Source organism: Anastrepha obliqua, chromosome 5 (assembly GCF_027943255.1).
Source record: "Anastrepha obliqua isolate idAnaObli1 chromosome 5, idAnaObli1_1.0, whole genome shotgun sequence".
NCBI classification, from domain to species: Eukaryota; Metazoa; Arthropoda; class Insecta; order Diptera; family Tephritidae; genus Anastrepha; species Anastrepha obliqua.
The window spans coordinates 3,530,994-3,553,574 of record NC_072896.1 but is presented as its reverse complement, the minus strand read 5'-3'; the positions used below and the strand labels follow the sequence as shown (position 1 = coordinate 3,553,574).

At 35.1% G+C, this 22,581-nt stretch overlaps 1 protein-coding gene across 1 annotated transcript in view; it reads left to right on the top strand.

Moving 5' to 3' along the window:
• The first annotated feature begins 201 nt into the window (after positions 1 to 201).
• Positions 202 to 22,581, top strand: part of LOC129247278 (uncharacterized) — a 36,437-nt gene continuing 14,057 nt past the window's right edge. Inside the window, exons 1-7 of the mRNA XM_054886338.1 lie at positions 202 to 1,412; positions 2,577 to 2,648; positions 4,692 to 4,835; positions 6,564 to 6,707; positions 12,093 to 12,164; positions 12,839 to 12,910; positions 18,266 to 18,334. Coding sequence (XP_054742313.1) covers positions 202 to 1,412; positions 2,577 to 2,648; positions 4,692 to 4,835; positions 6,564 to 6,707; positions 12,093 to 12,164; positions 12,839 to 12,910; positions 18,266 to 18,334 — 1,784 coding nt within the window. The remainder of the gene's footprint in view (positions 1,413 to 2,576; positions 2,649 to 4,691; positions 4,836 to 6,563; positions 6,708 to 12,092; positions 12,165 to 12,838; positions 12,911 to 18,265; positions 18,335 to 22,581) is intronic.

The following is a 22,581-nucleotide window of genomic DNA, read 5'->3' as shown; positions in this document are numbered from 1 at the left end:
GGCAAGGAAATAGAAAAGGAAGCATTTCAATTAGCTCATAAAATACCCCACAGCATCCACTGAACTTCTACAGAACTCTCCGCTCTATCCACCACCACCAACGAAATTTGTATTGGTTTCGCAGCTGGCGCTAACTGGCCGCGTAGATTTGTCGACATGTGCGCGAAACGCGTTGCACACACAACTGTCATTAAATGACAAATGCTTGACAGCATCAATCAGAGTCGATTCGAATTACAAAAACAACAAAAAGAGAAACTCAACCAATTATCCAGTTTACGGCCACAAGTGGCAATTAAAGTCAAGAAGAAGAGCGAGAAAGAAGCGAAGAGATCTTGCGTCTGGTGTAGCGGAAAAGCGGTCGTCAAGTGTACTGGTGACGGCATGGCCATTAGCCGGGGACGCGGCAATCGCACGCACTCTTGGCTTCTACTCAAAGACTCGGTGATATTTGTATTGGTGATGTGTGTGTTGCAGCTACTGCAAGCGCATGCATTGCACAAACTGGTGATAAGCGCAGAGATGTTGCACGGAGATGGGCGAAGGCCTACAGCCTTTACCACAGCTGAGAGCAATGCACTGAACGCCGTAGAACGCGAAGTTAAGCAGTTGGTAGAAAAAATATTTGTAAGCGAGAATTTAATAGAGGAAACCAAAGAAGCGGTTGAGCAGATTGCAACCGTGGGCTCAAAGCCAGCGAGTGCCAGCAACAGTATTAGTATTAGTAAAAATAGTAGTAGTAGTAGCAGTAGCAGTGTAAATAGCGGTAGTAATCACAGTTATAACATAAGTAACAATAACAATATAAACAACACACAGTCACCATTGGAAACCTCCACCAATGCAACCTTCACGCCAATGAGCTCCAATCAATCAAGTGACAAACCGAGTGGTAAATCGCTGGCGTTAAATGGAAGTGTCACTCAGGGAGTGAGCCACAGCATTAACAATAGCAACAGCTTCTCTCCACATCCACCGCAATCTGATACAGAAGACCTCAATACAATCGGTGGTAATGCCACTGGCAGCAAGCAAACGAAACGCATCGCCATCAGTATGCCCGAGCACATTCGCGAGAATGTCGTGCTGCCTTCTGTTGATCCAGAAAAGGAGGCGCAATTGCTTTACGAGCAAACACTGCAGGAGTATCATGACAGTGTGCAGGCAGCCAGCGCAAGCAGTACCCCATCGGCAGCATCCGCTGATAAGCCATCCTCACTTGATAGTGGACTTGCAACGCCATCAGCCAGCGCCTCAGCAGATCGGGAGCCGCGCACGCTGCATGGCGTTTGTGAAGTGTGGACGCAGAAGCATTGCCATTGCACAGGCACTTTAGAGCGGCTATCGTTGAGCTGCCGCGGTATTGGCATTGTGGCGGTGCCGGTGGAGCTGCCAGGCGATGTTGTTACGCTGTAAGTACTTGAATGAATGCTTATAATTGCACGGTGCTGCAAAATAATAACAAGTTATATAGATCTGGCCGAGCGCAACACACAATGGTTATTCAAATTCCCTCAAAATCTATATTTATTGTTAAAAAAACTGGTTCTGCAGTACTTTTAGCCTTAAAAGATTTGTAACTTCACTCTTTTCTGATCAATTAAAGATTTTGCTACGATTTTACAAACAGAAAGCCTTAAGAACTTGAAGAAATTACATATATATTTTGGGTTTTCTTTAGTTAGTTCCATATGTTTCCATTAGACAGTGCCCTGTGATGATACCAACTACTCTACTAATGGAAGGTCGGTCGAGATACATGTTTTTGTTTTCAAATAGTCACGGCCAAAATTGTCTAGTTTTCCCAGAAGTTGGCTTTACATGGCCCATCTATAGTTGTCCTGTGCGATTTTTACCGACCAAATCTGCAGCTTGCTTGAAGGCAAAGAGATACCCACATACTGGGCAGAGTTGACCGATTTAGGATTAAGTGCCTCGTATCGAGCTCATCCGCGATGCAATATCCAGAAATCTCTCTGAGCCTAGAAAACTAGAAAACCTTCGTGACGCACCGCTTAGCCAACTCATTCGGAATATGTTAGCTTCACATTCAAACGTTACTGTAGATGAAATCAAGCCATTAGAGATTTAATGGCAGTTTGACTGTCAGCTTAGATAGTGATTAGCTATGCTAGTCGATGACCCACAAAGTAACTTCTTGTATAGTTCAACTTAAAGACACTGCAGTGCTCAGACAGCCGTATGATTCGCTTCAGCTGCAACACTTTTAGTGGATGGCACTCTCGTCTAAATTATTGAATCTTGAAACGTCAGTGAAGCTAGCCACCGACTCTGGGCCAATATCCTCAATACAATCGCACTCAAGCTTTCCAATAACTTGTAGAATAATTTTGAAAGCTGAATTGTGGTGTAATGTTATCTAGCCTGCTATTATTCTCAGAAAAACCCCTAAAATTTTAAAACGCCGAAACCTGAAATCTTACCAGGATTTCAATTCGGAAGTAACAAATGAAAAAATGTATAGCTCTAGTTTTCCACCAAACTCCATCGAATTGAAAATTTTATTGTACTATTCTATTGCTTTATATATAATATTTTTCTCCTCTATTTTGCAGAGATTTGGGCAACAACAACATAACAACATTTGAGGCTAATACATTTTTTATGGTATCGAACCTTGAGGAATTGTAAGTTTATTTACAAACTTCTACATTTTTCAGCTTATTAATAAATTTCCGATATTTTTCGTGCACTAAGTCCGATGCTGGCCAAAAGTGCCCCGTAAAAACCGGGGGAAAAATGCCTCTCGGTGTTACTGTTATTTCTTGTTCTTTTTTAATTCGCGCGATAACCGCCTAAAGCCAGTCGTTTCTTTCTCGTGCTAACCGGCGCCAGTTGAACACACCAAGTGAAGCCAAGTCCTTCTCCCACTGATCTTTCCAACGCAAAGGAGGAGGACAAGTAGCACTTGTTGGCAAGAGAGATTCAACGTTGGATTTCACGGCTGACATTGTTATTGGTGTTAATGCTGGTTCCCGAAATTATAACTGTCAACAGCGACGTGGGTGCTGATACGCGAGTTCGCCGACTGTTTGTTTGAAGACAGGAGGTACTTCGTTTTGTACTCGTTCACCACCACTTTGCCTCTTTATCCAGTTTGGAGAAGGCAGAACTAACAGCGCGGTTATTAAAGCCGATGATGTCGATATCATCGGCATACGCCAACAATTGCATGCTCTTATAAAAAATTGTGCCTCCGCGATTAAGCTCTGCGGCTGGTACGATGCTCTCCAACATCAATTTAAAGAAGTCACACGACAGCGAGTCACCCTGTCTCAAACCTCGTTTGGTATCAAACGGCTCGGAGAAGTCCTTCCCAATTCTGACGACGCTGCTGGTGTTGACTAACGTCATCTTGCAAAGCTGTATTAGTTTTGTGGCGATACCAAATTCAGACATCGCGGCATACAGGTAACTCCTTTTCGTACTGTCGAATGCAGCTTTGAAGTCGACGAAAAGATGGTGTGTGTCGATCCTCCTTTCATGGGTATTTTCCAAGATTTGGCGTCCTGTTAAATTGTGGAACAACATCTAGATGCACGCCACAAATAGGAGAAGGAGCTCGACCAAACACCCAACAAAAGTGTATGCACCAATTTTTTTAATTTTTTTATTACAAATCCGAATGAGTTTACTTAAATTCATTCTCTAACGCGTCAGGCGTTTTTGAGAAAGGGAGGAATTAAAACTCTCAAAAACATATTTCTGAGGATATTTCATTTTTCTGACGTAAATCAAACGTTTTAGCAATGTTTTAGCAGTGCATAAAAATACATAGGAAATCAGAAACCAGAAAACAAAAAAAAAAAACCATAGACCAATATAATGTTTTAACATTTAAGAGCATTTTATAAAGTTAGAAGATTTATAAATTTTGTAGCGCGTCTTATACACATCTAATAATATTTTTTTATAAACTTAATTATGATTTTTATAAAGACTGCCCGATATTAGAAAAAGTGAACGGTTAAAATTATTTTAATTTTTAATTTTTCCCCGTTTTTTTTTTTTTGGACGAGGAAGTTTCTCACACTTATTTATTTATGCCCACGATATGTGTTCAAAGAGTTAGAAGACTTTTCAAATTTCGCGGAAAATGGAAGACTTAGCAATTCAAGTAATTTGCTGACCCACTCAATATGTTTCAAGCTACGATATTTAGGTGCATACTTACATATATTTGTGCACTTACGAAATTAACAAATAATTATTGCATACCTGCACACACGCACACACACACACTTTTGCATTTATAGTATAATGCACACTTTACCAGCAAATGAGTATTCACAGCACCTAATACACTTTCGATGCTGCTCTTCGTGAACTCAATTCATCTGCTCAATACCCAGTATATCCCGCTTGGATGCTCCACTTCAGGCGACATGCATACATACTTGCTTACTGAGTGCCACCTCCTTCACCCTCGATACATTGGACTTTGTGCAGATAAATGACTTTATTACCACATTTCAACACAGCTGGCAATTAATTATGCCCATTCGGCGAGGATGAGGTGGCGAAGTGTGAATAGTCCTTTCGTCTTGTTTTCGATGCAAATAGGGGATGCAGGTTTTGCTCATTTTCTATTTTCCACATTTTATTCGTGTTTTATTTTGCATTTTTTTCAGCTTCTAAAATGCTTAAATTCTTTCTTTCATTTTTCACAGAACCTTATCCGACAATAGCATCATTAATATTGATCCGAATGCATTTTATGGACTTGGAAAATTGAAACGTTTGAATTTACAAAATTGTGGCCTTAAATCATTGCCAGCGCACGCGTTTCAAGGATTGAAAAGTTTAATTTCACTGTAAGTAAGAAAACATTTATGCAAGTGCGCACACACATACACGCATACAAATGTACTTAATTGAATGGAAGCTGTTTTTTCGAAATTTAGAATATATATACACTGTGTTCGAATAACTAGCGTTAAATCATAAATGCTATGGACTGGTTGGTGGCTTTGGTGACAGGATACCACTGGTTCCATCTACACTGCGTTAAATAAGTACAGCACTAGGACTTGCTGATATGTTTAAGCAATTTATTTGTTTCTTATTTATTTTGGATATTTTTTCATGCAAATGCAGTTGATTTTACAAAATTAATATAAAAGTTCATTAAAGTTTCAAACTTTCATCGAAAGGTTAGGTTAGGTTAGCCTGGTTGGCAACAAGCCACGCATAGACCTTTTGGTCTCTAGCGATACCAGATGGAGACCAACCTCTATAAATACTGAAAGTAGGAATCATGTAGGTGTCATCGAAACAATCACACAAATTTTTAATCAGAACTTTTAGAAAAATTTCAAGTACGCGGTTTGATAGCCCATTGAACTTTGATCAAATAAAGTTCAAGTTTGAGGAGACTCAAAAATCGCGCTTTTTCTGATAATTCTTGTTTTGGCTGGCGTTGCATTCTCTGCGTATAACGAGTGCTCTACATTTTGTTGTATGAAAGAGAACACCCAACAACGTCAGAAAAAAAAAAAGTTAGAAACCCAAACATTTTTACCCAAAGTTTAAAATTTAGATTTATTTTGTTTTTGTAGAAGAACGAACTTTCTTTTCAATGAAAAAATATTATAATTAAATATGAAACCAATAAATTGTGAATAAATTCCTGTGCTGTAATTATTTAACGCAGTGTATATTTAAAATTTTTGAAAAAAAAAATAAGCAAGAAGGCAGTAAGAGTTAAAAAAAATATTTCTATTTCTTCACTTTTTTTAATTATTATGTAATATTGGGTGCTTTTAACAGCCTGAAATCTTAAAAGTATATTACAAATCAAATATATTATTAGAATGCATTTTTTTATTATAAGCTGGGATTTATGAACTTCGCGAACTGATTTTTTTTATAAGTCAATTTGGAAGTGCGGTTCTGACGTTCTTGATGACTTTCAAGGCTTACTGAAAAGAAATGTCAACACAGTTTGTCATTCTCAGCTCTCAAGCCGTAGTTATCGATATCGATAGTTCTCATGCAGCTAAAAAATGGCCGATATTATATATTTAAAACCTCTGACAAGTATGAAACTCGTACAGGTGCGCAGTCCTTAGCACTTACGATTTTACACTATTTCTCAAACACTTTATTTCAATTCAAATTCGCAATTATTTACAAAAACTCCTAACACATGCACTCCTATGACACACGCACACATCCACACATGCACACTCAACTTTATAGCGCCTAAATATATGCTTCACGCGCCTTTGTACGAAACGTAAAAGCTTTGCAAATTTAGCGGTAATCACTTTGATGCACTCAAACCCAATATATTTACTTAAAAAACAAGCCACCGCAAATTGCTAGACACGGCAAGAGTTAAGTTATTTTAATAACGCCTAAAGATGTTGCTACAAATTTCTTTGATTGTCATTTGATTTTCGTATTTTATATTTTAATTTTTTTTTGCGCTGCTATGCTGTAATTGCACAAACAACCACAACCACTGGATAAATGCGCACATTATGCAAAAAAAAAAACACAAAAAAAAATTAAAAAATTCAATAAAATAAAATAAAAAGCCAGCTGAATGGCAACGCCTTAGCCAGCATGGACACGGATAGCCTGCAGCATCTGCCAAAATTGCGCACTCTACGCCTCGAGGGTAATCTATTCTATCGGATACCGGCAAACGCTTTGGCTGGATTAAAAACACTCGAAGCACTGTGAGCTATTTCTTACACTCTTTCTTGCTTAGTTGTTCTGCTTTCGCCTACTTCTTTCCCGCACCCGCACCCGCACCTGCTCGCACTGTCTCTTAAAATACTTTGTAATTCTCTAATTGTTTAATAAATTCTTTATTTTCCTATTCATTTTCTTAGCTTAAAATTGCCTCCCCTTTGCATTCTTATAATCTTATATAGTTGTAGAAGTTGAAAATATTAAAATTAATATTTACTTGAAATTAACACAACATAGAATTGTAGCCTTGCAAGAGTTTCAAAATTAGACAGAGCTTTTGTTGTTATGCTTCATATGAATGAATTTCAGTGGAAAAAGTATGACAAAAGTAGCAGTTTAATATCTTCACCTTAATTAACTACATACCTGGCTTACTAATTTATTCAAAAGAGAGTGGTAAAGAGAGTAAAGAATTCTAGTCTAGAAATTAAAAAAAATCGAAAAATTTTTTTTTTTTCAAAATTCGATAGTTTAATTATTCAAAAATATCTCCCTAAAAGGATTTTTCAAAATTCTAATTATTTTCGAAGTTACAACTATTTTAATGACGCGACAGCTAGACTAGTTTGAGCGGACGGCGAATTTCAAACGTGTTTTTGTCGAAACTACTTCCTTCGATACGGTCGGCACGATATCTCAAGTTCTAATCAACCGATTTGCTTGAAGTGTATCATGAATATTCTTTAAATATATCTTTATCGGATGACGCACGAAAAACTGAAAATTTAAATTTTTTAATATGTGCAAACAATTCGAGAAAGCTTAAAAATGAGGGAAAAATCGACCTAAATTTTTGAGTAGCCGCCATTTTATGAAAAAAATGTTGTTTCCCTTTTTTTGCGTCATACGATAATGACATTCATATTAATTAAGAATTTGTCATATTTTTTCTTTCAAATCACCACAAGGGTAGAAATCGTGACGACGCGGACACTGCCTTTTATTTTCCCCTTCCACTTCAAGGACGCATAATTCCATTAAAATTCATTTTGTGTGCTCTTAATATATAAATAAATAAATGATAAAAAAATGGATAGTAAAAATATCAATAGCTTTTTTTTATTCACCGTCAAAAAATGCTCGAAGTTCAGGCCCCTAGACTAGAATACCCCCTTAACAATACATTCCAGAATGAAATACCAACAATAAGGATTTTTTAAAACAATTTATGGTTTTGGCTACTTAACAGAATTATATTTAATGTTTTAAATATTCATAATATTTGAAAACATAAAACTCAAAGATGAAAAAGGTATTTTTTTATTTCAATATCTGGTTAAAAGTCCCCAAATCCAATGCACCTTCAAACTTCTTAATTAATCCCAAGATGTTCTGCGCAGCCACTCTACTAACAGTAATAAGATCAACTATAGTTTAGTAATATTAATGTAGATCAAATCAATTTCGGGCATTCACATAAAATGTACTCAGATATCAAATGGACCTCCAGACATAATCGGTATATCATCCGGTTCAGTTGCAGTTGTGGTCGAATAAATATACATAAGTAACCAATAAAGTAATTGATAAAGTAAAGGATGAGGTAACCGATGAAGTGACTGAAAATAAAACTTGAGCAATCTTAGTCTAAAAAGTATTATTCAAACTTTAAACGAAAACTTGCATGAACATTCCGAGAACTCGCAATTCTTAGAAGAATGCTTCTAACTGACTGAAATCCCAATCATTTACTATCAAACTTATATTTTACCTATACATTCTGCTAACAAAGGGCTTTTTGGGAGGAAATTAACCGATGAGGAGGAATGTTATAGTGTTAGTGATAATGTTTCTGAAGCTTTGATTTCAACCACCTTAACAAAAAAACAAAAAAAAACGCTGTTTGGAGAATAGCTTAAACGATGCAGCTGTGTGTGCCAAAGGTAGATTGTTCAAAGATTACGACGTTAACCTTCCTCTAAATTAGTTATGCCCAACTTCAATGTAGCAATTTTAGCAAATATATTGTGTTGGATACGCGCAAAAGCTTACAGGGTGAACGATATGAAGTGTTACCAACTTCACACTGCTTGTTTCTGTAAAACAGCTCATGACATCAACGGCAATTTTGTTCTAATGACAGTTCACTATATTGTTTATAAGCCACCAAAAGCATTTCCGTCTCAGTTTTGTTCAATTTTTTTTCTGTGATGGAATTCAAACGTAATAATGTGATTGTATTATATTTGGCTGGAAAATCACAACCAGCCATTGTTCGTGAGCTCAGTCATCTCAAAGTGAATAAAATGGAGGTGGACCAAAAAAAAACCGCAACAACGCCAGAAATGGTTCGGAAAGTGAAGCCTCGACTTGAACGAAATCCACGTCGAAGTGGAAGAAAAATGGCCAGAGAACTGAAAATATTGCAAGACATCATTCGACGCATACTGAAAAATTAGCTCAAGGTCAAGGCTTACAAGTTCCAAAAAACACACGATCTTTCACCCCAGCAAAAAAAGTTCGGTGCGGAAGAGCAAAGGAGTTGTTGTGCTTGCACGAACGTGGAGAATTTCCTCACATTGAGCAGTTCACCAACACTCAAAACGATCGTGTTTACTTGACCGAACTCTCACACGAGAATTTGAGCCTACGTATGGCCACTCGAAGCAATTTCCCATCGCAAATAATGGTTTGGGCCGCAGTGACCGCCGATTGACGCTCTCCAATCATTTTTATCGGGAAAATGTTTTAGAAGCTACTTTAGAGCCGTGGAACACAAATATTTCGGTCGTAGACCATGGACGTTCCAACAGGACTCGGCACCGTCTCATAAAGCTCGTGTGAACCAAGAATGGTTAAAAAATCATGTTCCACACTTCATTTCGACCACACAATGGCTTTCGAGTTCGCCAGACGCAAATCCGATGGACTATTCCATCTGGTCCATTTTGGAGAGTAAGGTGAGGACTAAAAAATATGCGAGTGTGGATGCGCTGAAAAGGACTATTATACGAGAATGGGCCAAAATACCTCAAGATCACATTCGTGTAGCATGCAACTCATTTTTTGACCGTTTGAAGGCTATAGTCAAGGCAAAAGGTGGTCATATCGAGCTAAAGTGAATATAAGTTAAAATTGTAATCATTTTTGAACAATTTTGTCTTTGAAATCAATAAAAAATAATTTCACACAAAAAGGTTATGGTGTTTTGAATAGGTAACACTTCATATCGTTCACCCTGTATATACAGTCTGTGTCAAAAAAAAGGAACCGCGATTATTCATGAAGTATAAATCATGAACTTGCGTTTTCATAATTGCCCACACATTTTCAATGGGGTTGGCGTCTGGGGACTGAGAATTTCAGTCCATTACTGTGACGCCATTTTCTTGTTTTGTTGTTTCTCAATGTATTTTCCTGAGCGCACTGGTTTTGATGATGTGGGACGGTAGGATTTGCTCGCCTCCTTCAGTCGTCGTTCGATGGTGTTGATACTCACATCTATTCCCTTGTTTGCACGAATTGTGTGTGCTTAGCGTAGTCGCTAAGAAAGGTCCCGCTTAAAAAGTTGGACGATCACTTTATACTGCTTTTTTGTCTTTCACTCGCTTCAAGCCGCGCTCGGAAAAGCTATCAACATTTTATGCCACTGATTCCACAACAGAACAAACTTTTTTGAATTTTTAATCACTTTTGCAGCCGCGGCGTAAGATAATTTCGCCCCTTTCGAATGCATGCATAAAAATACCGCCTTAAAACGCTTCGCGTACTTCTGACTCATTTTTGTTTGGTTGCATATACGGGAAAGTTTCGCACGACACTAGGGCTGGCGTCGTAGCCCTTGAGTGGGACTATTACGCAGCAAAAAGCAGAACGAAATATATCTTGAAATAACAAGAAAAAGCCGGTTCTTTTCTTCTGACACAGACTGTAATGACACTTCGGTATTTGCCGTTACAAAAGTAATTCTACAAATTTACTTGTACAACTGTTTTGCATTCGTATGTATATCTGAAAGCACACACTCTGTTCTCACTCGCAACAAAAACTATTGTAAATCAGCGAGAATTGATTTTTAGCGATTAACGATGTTTTAAGTTAAAGCGTCAATTAGAGGGCACAAAAGACAATAAGGTCAAAGTGCAAACCTTCAATAAATCTAAAGCTAAAAATCTGTCAATGAATTACTGCTGTCAACTAGTAATGCAGATGGTATGGCCTCACATGAAATACTTATTTCGTAGTTTTTATGAATTATTGGGGTTATCGACTTTCCACCAAGAGATTCAAATAAACAATAAGAGACAATATCGATGGCTGAGCCCACACCAGCGGTAAGTGCACTTTTTGACGAAAATGAGTTCGCTGCCTTTTTAGGGTATTCAACATTGCGCAAATGGGTTTGGTGCTGTAACAAAGTTTAAGTTATTTCAATTGTAAGTTTTATAAGTTTTATATCATATCGGAAGAGCTGGCAAAAATGAGTCAGTTAACAAACAATAGCCATTAAAAGGCAAAATATGCCCTCCTGAAAAATTTGTTCATTTATCTGTCTCAAGTGTGCGCTCAACCAACGATATTACCAAAATAAAGGATATTTGAATTTCGAACTTATCGAATTTGAAATTTTTAGCCAAGAAACCAACTACTAAAAATGATTTCTTTCCAGTAAATTATTAATATGTATGTAGATCAGTAGTCATTGCTTTTGTAGAAAATAAATTCTCCTTACATAAACTCACATTGTATATATTATGTCTAACTGCATGTGCTTTGGATAATTAAAAAGGCCTATCTTTCAAGGAAGAATCGGAAAATCCCTTTTAAATTTAGCAAATTCTCACAAATATTTCAGGCTTTTTCATGTATTGAAATTCGCTACGCGTGGGATTTTGAAATCGCGCGCTGTGTAGCTGGTGTTAGTTTTCCACATCCAAATTTCAGATATGGCGTTTTCCACAATATCATAGAATTTCAATAGTAGCTTTGAAAACTTCGTAACAGATGCTTAATCAGTGACCTCGAAGGTCGCGGAATAACGGTTTTCAAGAAAATCCGATCAATTTTCTTGCAGTACGAGTTTTTTCATTTTTCCTTCTTATTTTTAAGTGAAATTCTATAAACCAGAATAGCTCGAATTTTGCAGTTTATTTCATTAAAGAGATTATTTTCATCATTTTAGATTTATTATTATTTGAGATTTAGATTATTGTTTCTATCAGAACAGCTGAAAAATTGAATAAATATTTTTTTGTTTTCTAGGTCCTTTTTCACTGTCCAAAGCACAAATTAATTAAATTTTACTGATAAACAAAGTCTTTAAGTCTTTATGCTATACTTTGCCTTCAGTTTTGCAGCCTATTTTATGTATATGTAATGTGCTAATATTTCTTACTAATACTTTTTCTTGGTTAACGCAAATTTCACAGGAACCTTGGCAGCAACCTTTTGACAATAATCAACGATGACGATTTTCCACGCATGCCAAATTTAATCGTGCTGTAAGTACTCGCAACTACTCATATACGTACTCGTATAAGTGTGCATAGAAATTTATAATTTCTGTTCAACCCGAGTTAAGTAAATTTTTAATGCAAAATTACGATATACAAAGGGAGAGCTCTAATAAGGCTTCGTATTTTTTCAACGCCTTTCGCCATTTGTACAATTTTTGATGCTGGAAAATATGAAGTAGATATCATTATTTGTATTTGCCTTATGCATTACTGGAGATGCTTACGTCACATCTACGATTACGACACGCAATCCAGACATCAGGCGAGTGAGTGGAGAGCTTCCTATGAACCATGAAGAAAAACTTACATAATTTCTGGCGCAACACCACCGCAAAAAAAAATTTTCCAAATTAACGCAATTTTGAGCCCTTCTAACTTGTATTTTTTTATATGAAAACTCGATGGGTTATAAAACTTACTTAAAATATACTCTTAATATTTTTTAGTTATGATTAAAATGCTTAAAATTTTAATGAAAATACGTAGAATTTTTTTTAGTTTTACATAGTCTGAAAGTTTATTTTATGTTATTTGTATTGTAGTATTAAAATTTATAAAAAAGTAAATAATTAAATAAGTAATCAAAACTTTGCCATATGTCACGCTGCTATTATTGTGCACACTCACTCAATAACACTGAAACTTCTTGTTTTTTACAGTCTTTTGAAGCGGAATCAAATAATGAAAATCTCTTCTGGCGCATTTGCAAATTTAACAGCTTTAAAAGTTTTGTAAGTATTAAAGAATTAATTGTTTATAAGCGGGAAAATTTAGGGCGTCCCAAATTTCAGAATTCACAATTTATTGTGAATTTTTTAAATATCTAAAATTATCAGATTTTTTAATAAAAAACTTTGATTTTCTACCAAAATTACTTTTGTATAAATTTTAAAATAATTTTACCATCATTTACATCACGAATTTTTTTGTGTATTGTATCTTGAGGCAGACCAAATATAATTTGTCTTGACACTTTGTTAAAAAAGAGTCTAAAAATGGCAGATGAAGCTTAAAATTGTTACAAATTACAATACTGCTACAAATTACAATACCGTACAAAACGAGCCCTATGAGACCCTATGCTCCAACGACAGCCCTATGCGACGACGACTTTAAACAAGCATTAAGCAAATATGTGTGTGTATTCGGATGGACCAAAAAAACAAATTTTGTTTGCTTGGTGCCTACACTCAAAACTTATTCTGTGGCCAAGAATGAGACACCTGTTTTTTATTTTGGTTTTTTTAAATGAATTTACCTATGCCGCCAACGTTTTGAAAACCACTATTGAATTCCTTCGGGAAAAACGCGCTTCACAGATCGGTTCATTGCCTCGTCACAAATGCCCAAAAATGTAGGGCATACAAGTGAACTTTATTTTAAAGAAAACCGAATCGAAATAAATATTTTGGTTTTCTAATTTTCAATATTTTTTTATTTTTTATTTTGGGTGCTTTCAAATCTTCTTCTTATATATAAAAATGAATGTTTGTCTGAATGTCATCGATGAACTCAAAAACTACTGTACCGATTGTTATAAAAATTGGTATATATACAATATGTATGTATTTTTCCACGGAGAAGATTTGTAGAATATGCTCATTGATGTCACTCCCCACCAGGTGGCGCTTTTTCTTTAAAGTTATTTTTCTTAAATTTATTTTAGTTGTTGGCGTAGCAACGCGCGCCGGGTATAGCTAATTAACTATAAAAATAGCTACCATTCTTTTTTTTATCAAGATTTGAATATAATTTTTCGGGCGTTTGTGAAGATAAATAAAAAAAAAAAGATGTCAAATAATCTGTAAATATTTTATACCAAATTTATAAAGTTATTTGGTGGTTTTCAAAGCATTGGCGGCACCGTAAATATAATATAAGTAAAAATAAAAAATAAAACGTTGTATCTTTTTTTTGAGAAATAGAATAAATATAGGAGGTAGCATCGAGAAAAAATTGTTTGTTTTTTGAGCTTTCCTAGAATAAACATAAATATGTGTAATTCTTTTCAAGCAACGTTGGTGTCGAATGGGTTAAGAACTTAAGTAAAACTATAAAAAAAAGCTCACACTACTGTTGAGTTAATTGAAATATGATTGTTAATGACTTATGTGAGCCACTTTTGTTTAAAATATTTGCCACGTTCTCTCCCTTTTCAATTTAAATTTTAGAAGCAGGTTTTGGCTACTAAAAAATCACAATCACAAATTTTCAACGCCAACTTTAAGGAATCAGTAGGGGCCTATGGCAAAATCTTATAATACCGAATTGATAGTTTTTAGATATAAATTGAGATAATTTTTTCCCCCCTTTTATTAAATAGACCTCACCAAAATTTTTCATTTGCACGATATTTGATTGAATAGCTTCGGTTTATTGTCCCACGATTTTGTAAGCGAGTAGATTTATGTTTCTTATTGTTGTCCGAATAAAGTAACCCACATTTTAACGCATTTGTTGAAATGAAAAATCAAATAACAACAATAAAAACGCATCTATAAACAAAGAATTGAAAAATAAAATTCGTGCATGGCTGAGCGCCAGCTGACATCAAACTTATTGCTTTCCAGCAAATTTAATGGACAAAGTGGACGAGCAAAGCGCCGTATAGAAATAAATGTGTGGTTTTACAACTAAAAACAATAAGAAAATGAGCGAAAGGGAAAAGCGATAACGCAAAAAGTTGAAAGGATGGAATTTCAAAACAAAGGCCACTGGACTGAAATGGTTATTGGTTAGATCGAGCGCCATCGCTATAAAAATGGTTGGTAATTTATTCCCGAAAAAGCACTAAAAGCATAAATGCGAAAATCAATGGCCGATGCATTGCTGCACACCGAAATAAATGCGCCAACAACTACTTACGTGTGTAGCTCTACGTATATGCACACACACACACATTTATGCAGTAAATAAAAGTTAAGGCAGTAAAAGTAGTGCTGAAAACTGAAGAAAAACTCGCCACTTGTCGAAGTTTTATGTCATTTTTTTCGTCACATATATTTTTTGCGACACTTTGTTTACAAACAAAACTCTAAGTGGCTCCCGCAGCAACATTTATCGAATAACAAAAAGAATTGGTGAAAACTTTGGTGAAAAGGTAAAAGTTAAAAGTTCTGTGGCGTCAATGCTTCTATACAATCGAGTGATACTAACGGAAATTGCTATTTATTGTTACTGTTTACGCAATTGAGCGTTTGAAAAGGTGGCAATTTCAAGTGACCACTGGATGACAAATGCGTTGCGTATGCGTAGGGCATTCGTATTTGTATGCACGCACATTCTCGATTTTGTTAAATGTTTATGTGGTATAAAAATGCAAATTTAAGTTTTTTCTATATACGCGCACGTATTGACAAATCTACCCACATAAATTTCGTATATCGCATATGACGTCATTTTACAGTCCACAGTTTCAAAAAGGCATAGTCCTTGGCTGCTTCATAGACGGCAGCTCAATCGAGATGTTGTGAATGCAGCGGCTGCAAAGTCGCTAAGGAAAAAAGTAACTGCCTCTACCGAGTTAGTTACAGCGACCGACTAAAGCCCCTTTCTAGAGTAGTGATGTCCATACTATTTTTATATGAGCTTAGTGCTTCAGCAAGTCAAGGTCCCAGGTTCAGTAAATTTGATTGAGGGGACCAACAGTTTGCCTGTTGTGATTTGGAGATATCGACCAACAATCTCAGTAAAATCAGTACTTAGCAAAGAAAAATATGAAAATAATCACAAGGGAAGACACATGACAGGAATTGATTCATCCTACATATATCAAGAAATGGATATATTGAAGCGGCATGTAGCTCAAAATACTAATACATTAAGGGGGGGGTAGGGTCACAAAATCGAAATTTTTTTTCTTTACTCATCTTATAGTAAATCATTTCAAGAATGTTGTGTCAAAATTTTAAGTGGATCGGAGCAGAACTCTCAAAGTTATAGCCTTTGTAGGCACTCTACCTCGAATGCGGAGCATCGATAATTTTTCAGAGTCATTTTTTCAAACGCGTTTTTCCCGAAACGACTTCTTAAAAGTCGGTGCCAATCACAACTCCGAAACTATTCAACCGATTCTTTTCAAATTTGGCACACGTTTTCTAAATCAAAAATACCTCCTCCCCCACACTGTTTTTTTTTATTTTTATTTTTTTAAGGTTGTTTTTCACTTACAAATATGGCGAAATTTTTCGCCAAAAATGCTCGTTTTACGTTTTTTTGCCACCAAAACTACAAAAATGAAAAAAAAAAAATTTTATTCATGGGGGGGGGGGAGCATTACGGCATGCTTTAACTGAAAAATTCGACTTTTTTAGTTTCAGATGATTCTACGGCGAATGCCGATTGGCACCGCAGAGCACCTCTCGAAAAACATATCTCCAAAAAAACTCTGTCATGGGCTTATTTGTCAATATTTTATTATTAATTTTTTTTTTTAAAACTTATTGAAAAGATGTACAATAACATGCAACTGATTTTATTAAAGTATCTTAAGCGAAAAAAATACAAAAGGAAATCAACCACGAACATTTGCGGGCGTTAATTTTTTCACACTTTTCGACGTGGATTAATTAGAAAAGAATGCATCGATGAACTAAAATCATTATTCAGCTAGCATGCACCATCCTCTAGAACCGAAAAAAACTGGCACAAAAAATTTTTCGTGCTCGCCATTCACCGTAGCGGCAGCTCCTTCCTCACTTCGAAAGAAGTAATGACCGATAACCGAACATATTTATTTTTTCTTAAGTAAATTTCTACAATTGGGAATTCTACATTAAATTCTAAGAAGAAGGTTCACCAGAGCACAGCTCTAAAGTCAGTTTCGAACTCTCAAAAATGTTTAAAGAATTTCAATTCTGAATACAAATTGCAGAATGCAATTGTTAATACACAGTTGAAAATTTCTAGTCAATCGGTTATGATTTCTTCGAGTGCGAATGGCTTTGAAGAAAGTCGTGTTTAAACATTTCGATGGAGTGCTCATCAAACTGAGAGGGTCTACGCCAAACGGCAAAATATAAATCTCTAAAGATATTTCTCACCTTAATTATTCGCCGGCTATAGAATTCTTAAGACAGTGAGCATTTTTTCAAAACATAAGTAAGAAAAAATTTTTTTTTACTTCTACAATGACCTTCTCTTAAATGGAATATATGTATATATCTATGTATTTTCTGAATATAAAATATTATAATTTCCATTGTTTAATAATACAAAGTGTGCCAGCCGGTTTGATGTATGCGGATTTCAAGTTCCTTCTTTTCATTTTTAGCAATATTTTTTGAAAAATAGGCAGAATCAATGCAAAATGAAAAAAAAATTAAAACGAAAATCTTTTTAAGTACTGAAAACGGAAGTCCTTGCTATCTAGCGCACTTTCTGTGACTATGATTGAATTACGATAATTTCAAGCGTAGAACAGATAAATCTAAACCTTACGGAAATATAGGCTGCTCGAGACGAAGTGTTGTTTTTAATTTAGTGAACCAATGAAATAAATAAATAAACCAAAAATGACTGATGTAGCTGAATTGGCGCCGGCTAACTTTCGGATGTGCGCTGGTTCAAAACTCCGTGCATGAAACCTCAAATTGTTGAAAAACAGATTTTTTAACAGTAGTCGCTCCTCGGTAGGCAATGGAACACTTGCGAGTGTATTTCTGCCATTAAAAAACTCCTCATAAAAACCATCTGGAGTCGGCTTAAAATTGTAGATCCCTTCATTTGAGGAAAAACATAAAAATGTTGCTCGGCCAGACACCTAAAAGGGTGAGCACCAATTATATATTTTAACATGTGATCCATAACCTTTCTACTGACACATAAAGATTGGATAGAGATAGTCTCAAATCAGGGCATATCTGGGAAAAGAGAGACTTTTGACGGTCTTATATTATTATTATAATTTTTATGTTCGTTATTTAGTTATTTTTCAATAATAAAAATTTAAGTATGTAATCTTAGAAGTTAATATTTTAACGAACTTTCTAATCAATTATCCTAAATATAATATTATTTCTCCATTCCACTATTTCCTCTGCCTTCATTCTATGTCCGCAACATTTGCACTGCTGCCTACAAAATAGAGAATTGGATGACAATTTAATCAACAGCTTACCGGAGGGATTAAATAAGTTATCCCATTTACAGGAATTGTAAGTATGATTTCCTATGTCGATGTATTTGTATACTTAAAAAACGATCGATAGCCGTTTAAGGTAAATCGTTTTTATAAATGTTTAAACGACAGATTATGCTATATACAACGGTACTTCAAAGTTCTGAGTACAAGTAGTAAAGAGAATTGTGTTCAGCATTCCAGTTTTTTGTTCTAGAAAGTTTATTAAATTAAGGTATCTTGAAATGCCTTACCTGTCAGTTACTGAAAGTTAAGGGTTAAATTTAGCGATACCAACCCAACGACCATTTGCCAAAATCCTTCACTTCTGTTTGTGGCAGATTGGATTTCCATTTTCCTGGCATATTTAAAATTAAAAAAGTACAAAAACGGACTCGCATAGTAAAACAAAATGGAAGTTTAGGGAAACACATAAACATTAATAACGAAAATTAGGACAGAGAGAAAACCATGCTGCCGACTTTTAATTGTTTGGTAAATCTCATTAAGCTCCAATTCATTTATATATACTAAAATAATTTATATAAAATATATTTCAGACTGAATTTCGTAGAATATCAAAAAAAAAAAAAAAATGAAAAGGAGTAACATACCAAAACATAGAAAAGGAGTAACAATTCATTCATATGAATTTTATAATGGTTTACTGTTTAAATATTTATTATTGAATATGACAATTTAGAAGAATTTTATTTATACAAAATACATCGGAAGTTTTGAGTAATTTTGGGAACCTCGGAATTGATTAGCATGCTCATTTTACTGAATTTAATTGTTTAGAGGTGGCAACCCTGTTGAAAATATATTTGAAATAAAGGTTTTTCATAGCTCGTTACACCCATATGGAAGTATATGAGTTTACTTATCAAATTGAAGTGTCTCTTTCAAACAGGTGGCAACCATCTGCAAAAAAAGTTTCTTGTATAAACTTTCTTGAATTTATGTCATTTGATACTCAGACTGAACTATTTTAATTACTTACTATAAATTTTCGAACTTGATTTTTAAGCAAGTGGCAACCCTACTGAAAATGTATTCGAAATAAAGATTTTACAATCCACTTTTCTCTGGCACCCGTACTGTTAAATTTTATTTATTTTATTATTTTTACTTGAACTTCATTTTTCAAATAAGTGGCATCCCTCCCCAGAAATATTTTCCCAAAATGAGCTCGCCTTAACCTTATACATTTGATACCTATATTTTAATACTTCATTTAACTTATTAATTAATTAATTTCACTTTTCTAAGATGTGGTAACTCTCTTTAAAACAGTATCCTATTTCTCAGTCCAGATCATAGCCTATATGTGGACAAAATTCTTAACATGCAAACTTACATCCCCACAAACATACAATATTTCACATTTACAGTACCATTAGCATTGCTGCATTTGTACATTACTGCATATTAACATATGATATATATATTTATATATGTTTTTTTTTTCAAAATAATTTATTAGAAAATTTGTTTAATAGCTGTATATAACCTCTTTCATTATTGTGAGTATTTAAGTATTTTTTGTAAATTCGAACTCCTTTAACAAATTAAGTTGATGAGAAAATTAAAACTGAATATGAAATATTACAATGAAAGATCCATAGTTTCACCTCCATATCCAATTATTCCTGGATAAACTTCATTGTCACAAGATATTACAAATGGCTCAAGAGTAAGCAGCTGGTAGTCGAATATCCATATCACTCATACGACCCGGAAGCCATACGCTCATATATTTTGAAATCTTTTATTTGAAAAAGTTAATTGACTTTAAATTCTGCCACTCTACATAAAAGAAAAATGTTTCTGAACATGCACCGTTATTTCTATATACACTTTCGACAACATTTGTATGTAAGTTCAATTTACCTAGAAATATATTTATCTGAACATTTCCATGTGACACCAGCAGCTCCTTATTGTAACACATGCGAGTATAATTTCAATGCACTTGACTTAAACATCAATGGGCGTAATTTCAAATTAGTGTAAATTCCAAGATGTCGTCACAAGCTGTTGCTGAAAACAAATGTCCAAACAATATTGTTGCGAAAGCATAAATACCTAAACACAAGCGCCGCTCGAGAGAGAATTGGTGGAGGCCTACTTGCAACATCAAATGTACACTTACGTAATACAAGTGCGCTTATGTATGTGCATGTATGCTCTTACATAACAAGGATGAGCATATTCGTGTGTGTGCGTGTAAATATTTACACAAGTATACACAAGGCTTCAATGGATAAATTAAGTTGTGCTACATGCATCGATTGTCAGCTTAACAGGCTTCTCTGCCTCATCGTGTCATGAGAATGGCTTCAGAAATGGCGGACGGAGCGACAACTGCACTTCGAGTGGGTCACATAGCAGTTGAAGTTTGAGTTGGCTTAGATGCCAAGGTATTGTAAAAAGAATTGACTATGTGTTAGAAGAATTGGTAGCAACTATTTTTGGAGCACATAATCAGAGGAGTATTCCTATATATTTTTAGTTACTTGTTCAAATATGTAGCCGCACACGTCGTTCCTTGTCAGTTACGAGTACAAGGAGCGTCTTAATTAGTATTGTGACACAATGTCTTAATATTGCAGAAGCAAACTGAATGGCTAAAGAAGTCTAACTGTTAGTGAAGCTGAAATTGCTGTACCCAAGCAAACGAGAGGAGGGCAAAAAGTTCATAGAATACAGAGGAAAGCGTAAGAAATTAAATATGAAAATGTGTTTTGTTTTCGGTATATTTACTTCATTTCTAGTATAGGGTTTTTGATTAAGTGCGCTAGCGCTTTGAAATGAAATAAGACAAACACTTTAATTGTCATTGCCAAAGGTGTTTCTTTTTTATTTTCATATCGCCCAGAAACATGAATGTGGAAAAATGAAAATGTTGGGAAATCAAGTTTGAAAGTTTAATTCTTTATGAAAATTGCTAGATTTGATCTCTGATATAAGCACTCCCTTGCGGTGTCTTTATACGCTTGGTATTCTGGGGTTCGTTATAATATAGAACATTCAAAGACCGGTTTCATTTCCTTCTATTTGTTTCGGTTTCCCAATTATAGTATATTTCAGGAGCTATATGTAGTTATCCAATGTCCCAATCCACTCGATAGGGCTGCCATCTTGGATTTAGCTGGGAGGAACGACAACTCCAAGTCAGCCGTTGCTACAATTATACGCTGTTTGCACCTGATCACTATGGAACAGACGCTACGTAAGGTTTTTGGGCTTGATACTTTAAAGGCGGCATCTTCTCGCCTTGTCGATGATGTTTACGACCTTACAGTTTTTTAATTAGAGCCCACTTCACACCTCTACTACAGTCGGTTACAGCAGCCGTCGCTTGTGCGGACTGCTTATATTTTATTTTTAACTTATTCGCCACTATAGATCATCCAAAGGTTAATCAAGTCAACCCACTAACTCGAAATTGGAATACTCGCAAATTCATGCTTCTGATATAAGAGGAAAGATGTAGAATCGGAGTGTGGGGTATAATTTCGAACAAATATCTGCCGCGTCTCCGCTGTAAGTTGAGAACTCTGGCGAACCATTTCTGAATTAAATATTCGCTCATATTCATTACATTTGCTCTATTTCATGAAAAACGTAAGTTGGCACTCAGGACGTCAAGCGCCTATGGTTTATCTGCATTCGTTATATGGAAGAAAACACTTAACACCGTCGGCAAAAAAAAAAGTTTAAATTACCTCGATTTTTGAGCCACCTTAAACTTACACTTTTTTGGACAAAAATGTAATGGGCTATGAAACTGTGTACTTAAAAATAATGATTTAAGCAATTTTATGTGAGCGGCGAATCTTGCTCGATACCTTTTTTTGTTGTTTGCAAATGTAAATTGCTCGTCAAGCGAACTAAGAAAGTGGGAATCGCAGATATTTTATGTACGTACATATGTATGTATGCATATAGAGAGATGAGATGGCAATAGTTAGGTTGAGGTGAGTTAAGCCAAGTTAAGCTGGCTACAAAAGAATAGAGATTAGTTTAGATAAGGTATGGCGTTTTGCAATCAAAAAATAATAATAAGACTCAAAAACAAATTTTTATCGAATGATTCACAAAAATTTTTCCCAAATTTCAAACCAACCAAATTAAAATTAAAAAAAGAAAAAAATTTATTAATACATTTCGGTCGGTTCATTAGGTTTTCTTATAACGGCCTTTTCACTTTTTTCAACAGTTTAACACATTCAACAATTACATTTTTTTCTACCAAATTTAAAGGTACCAGAAATACTA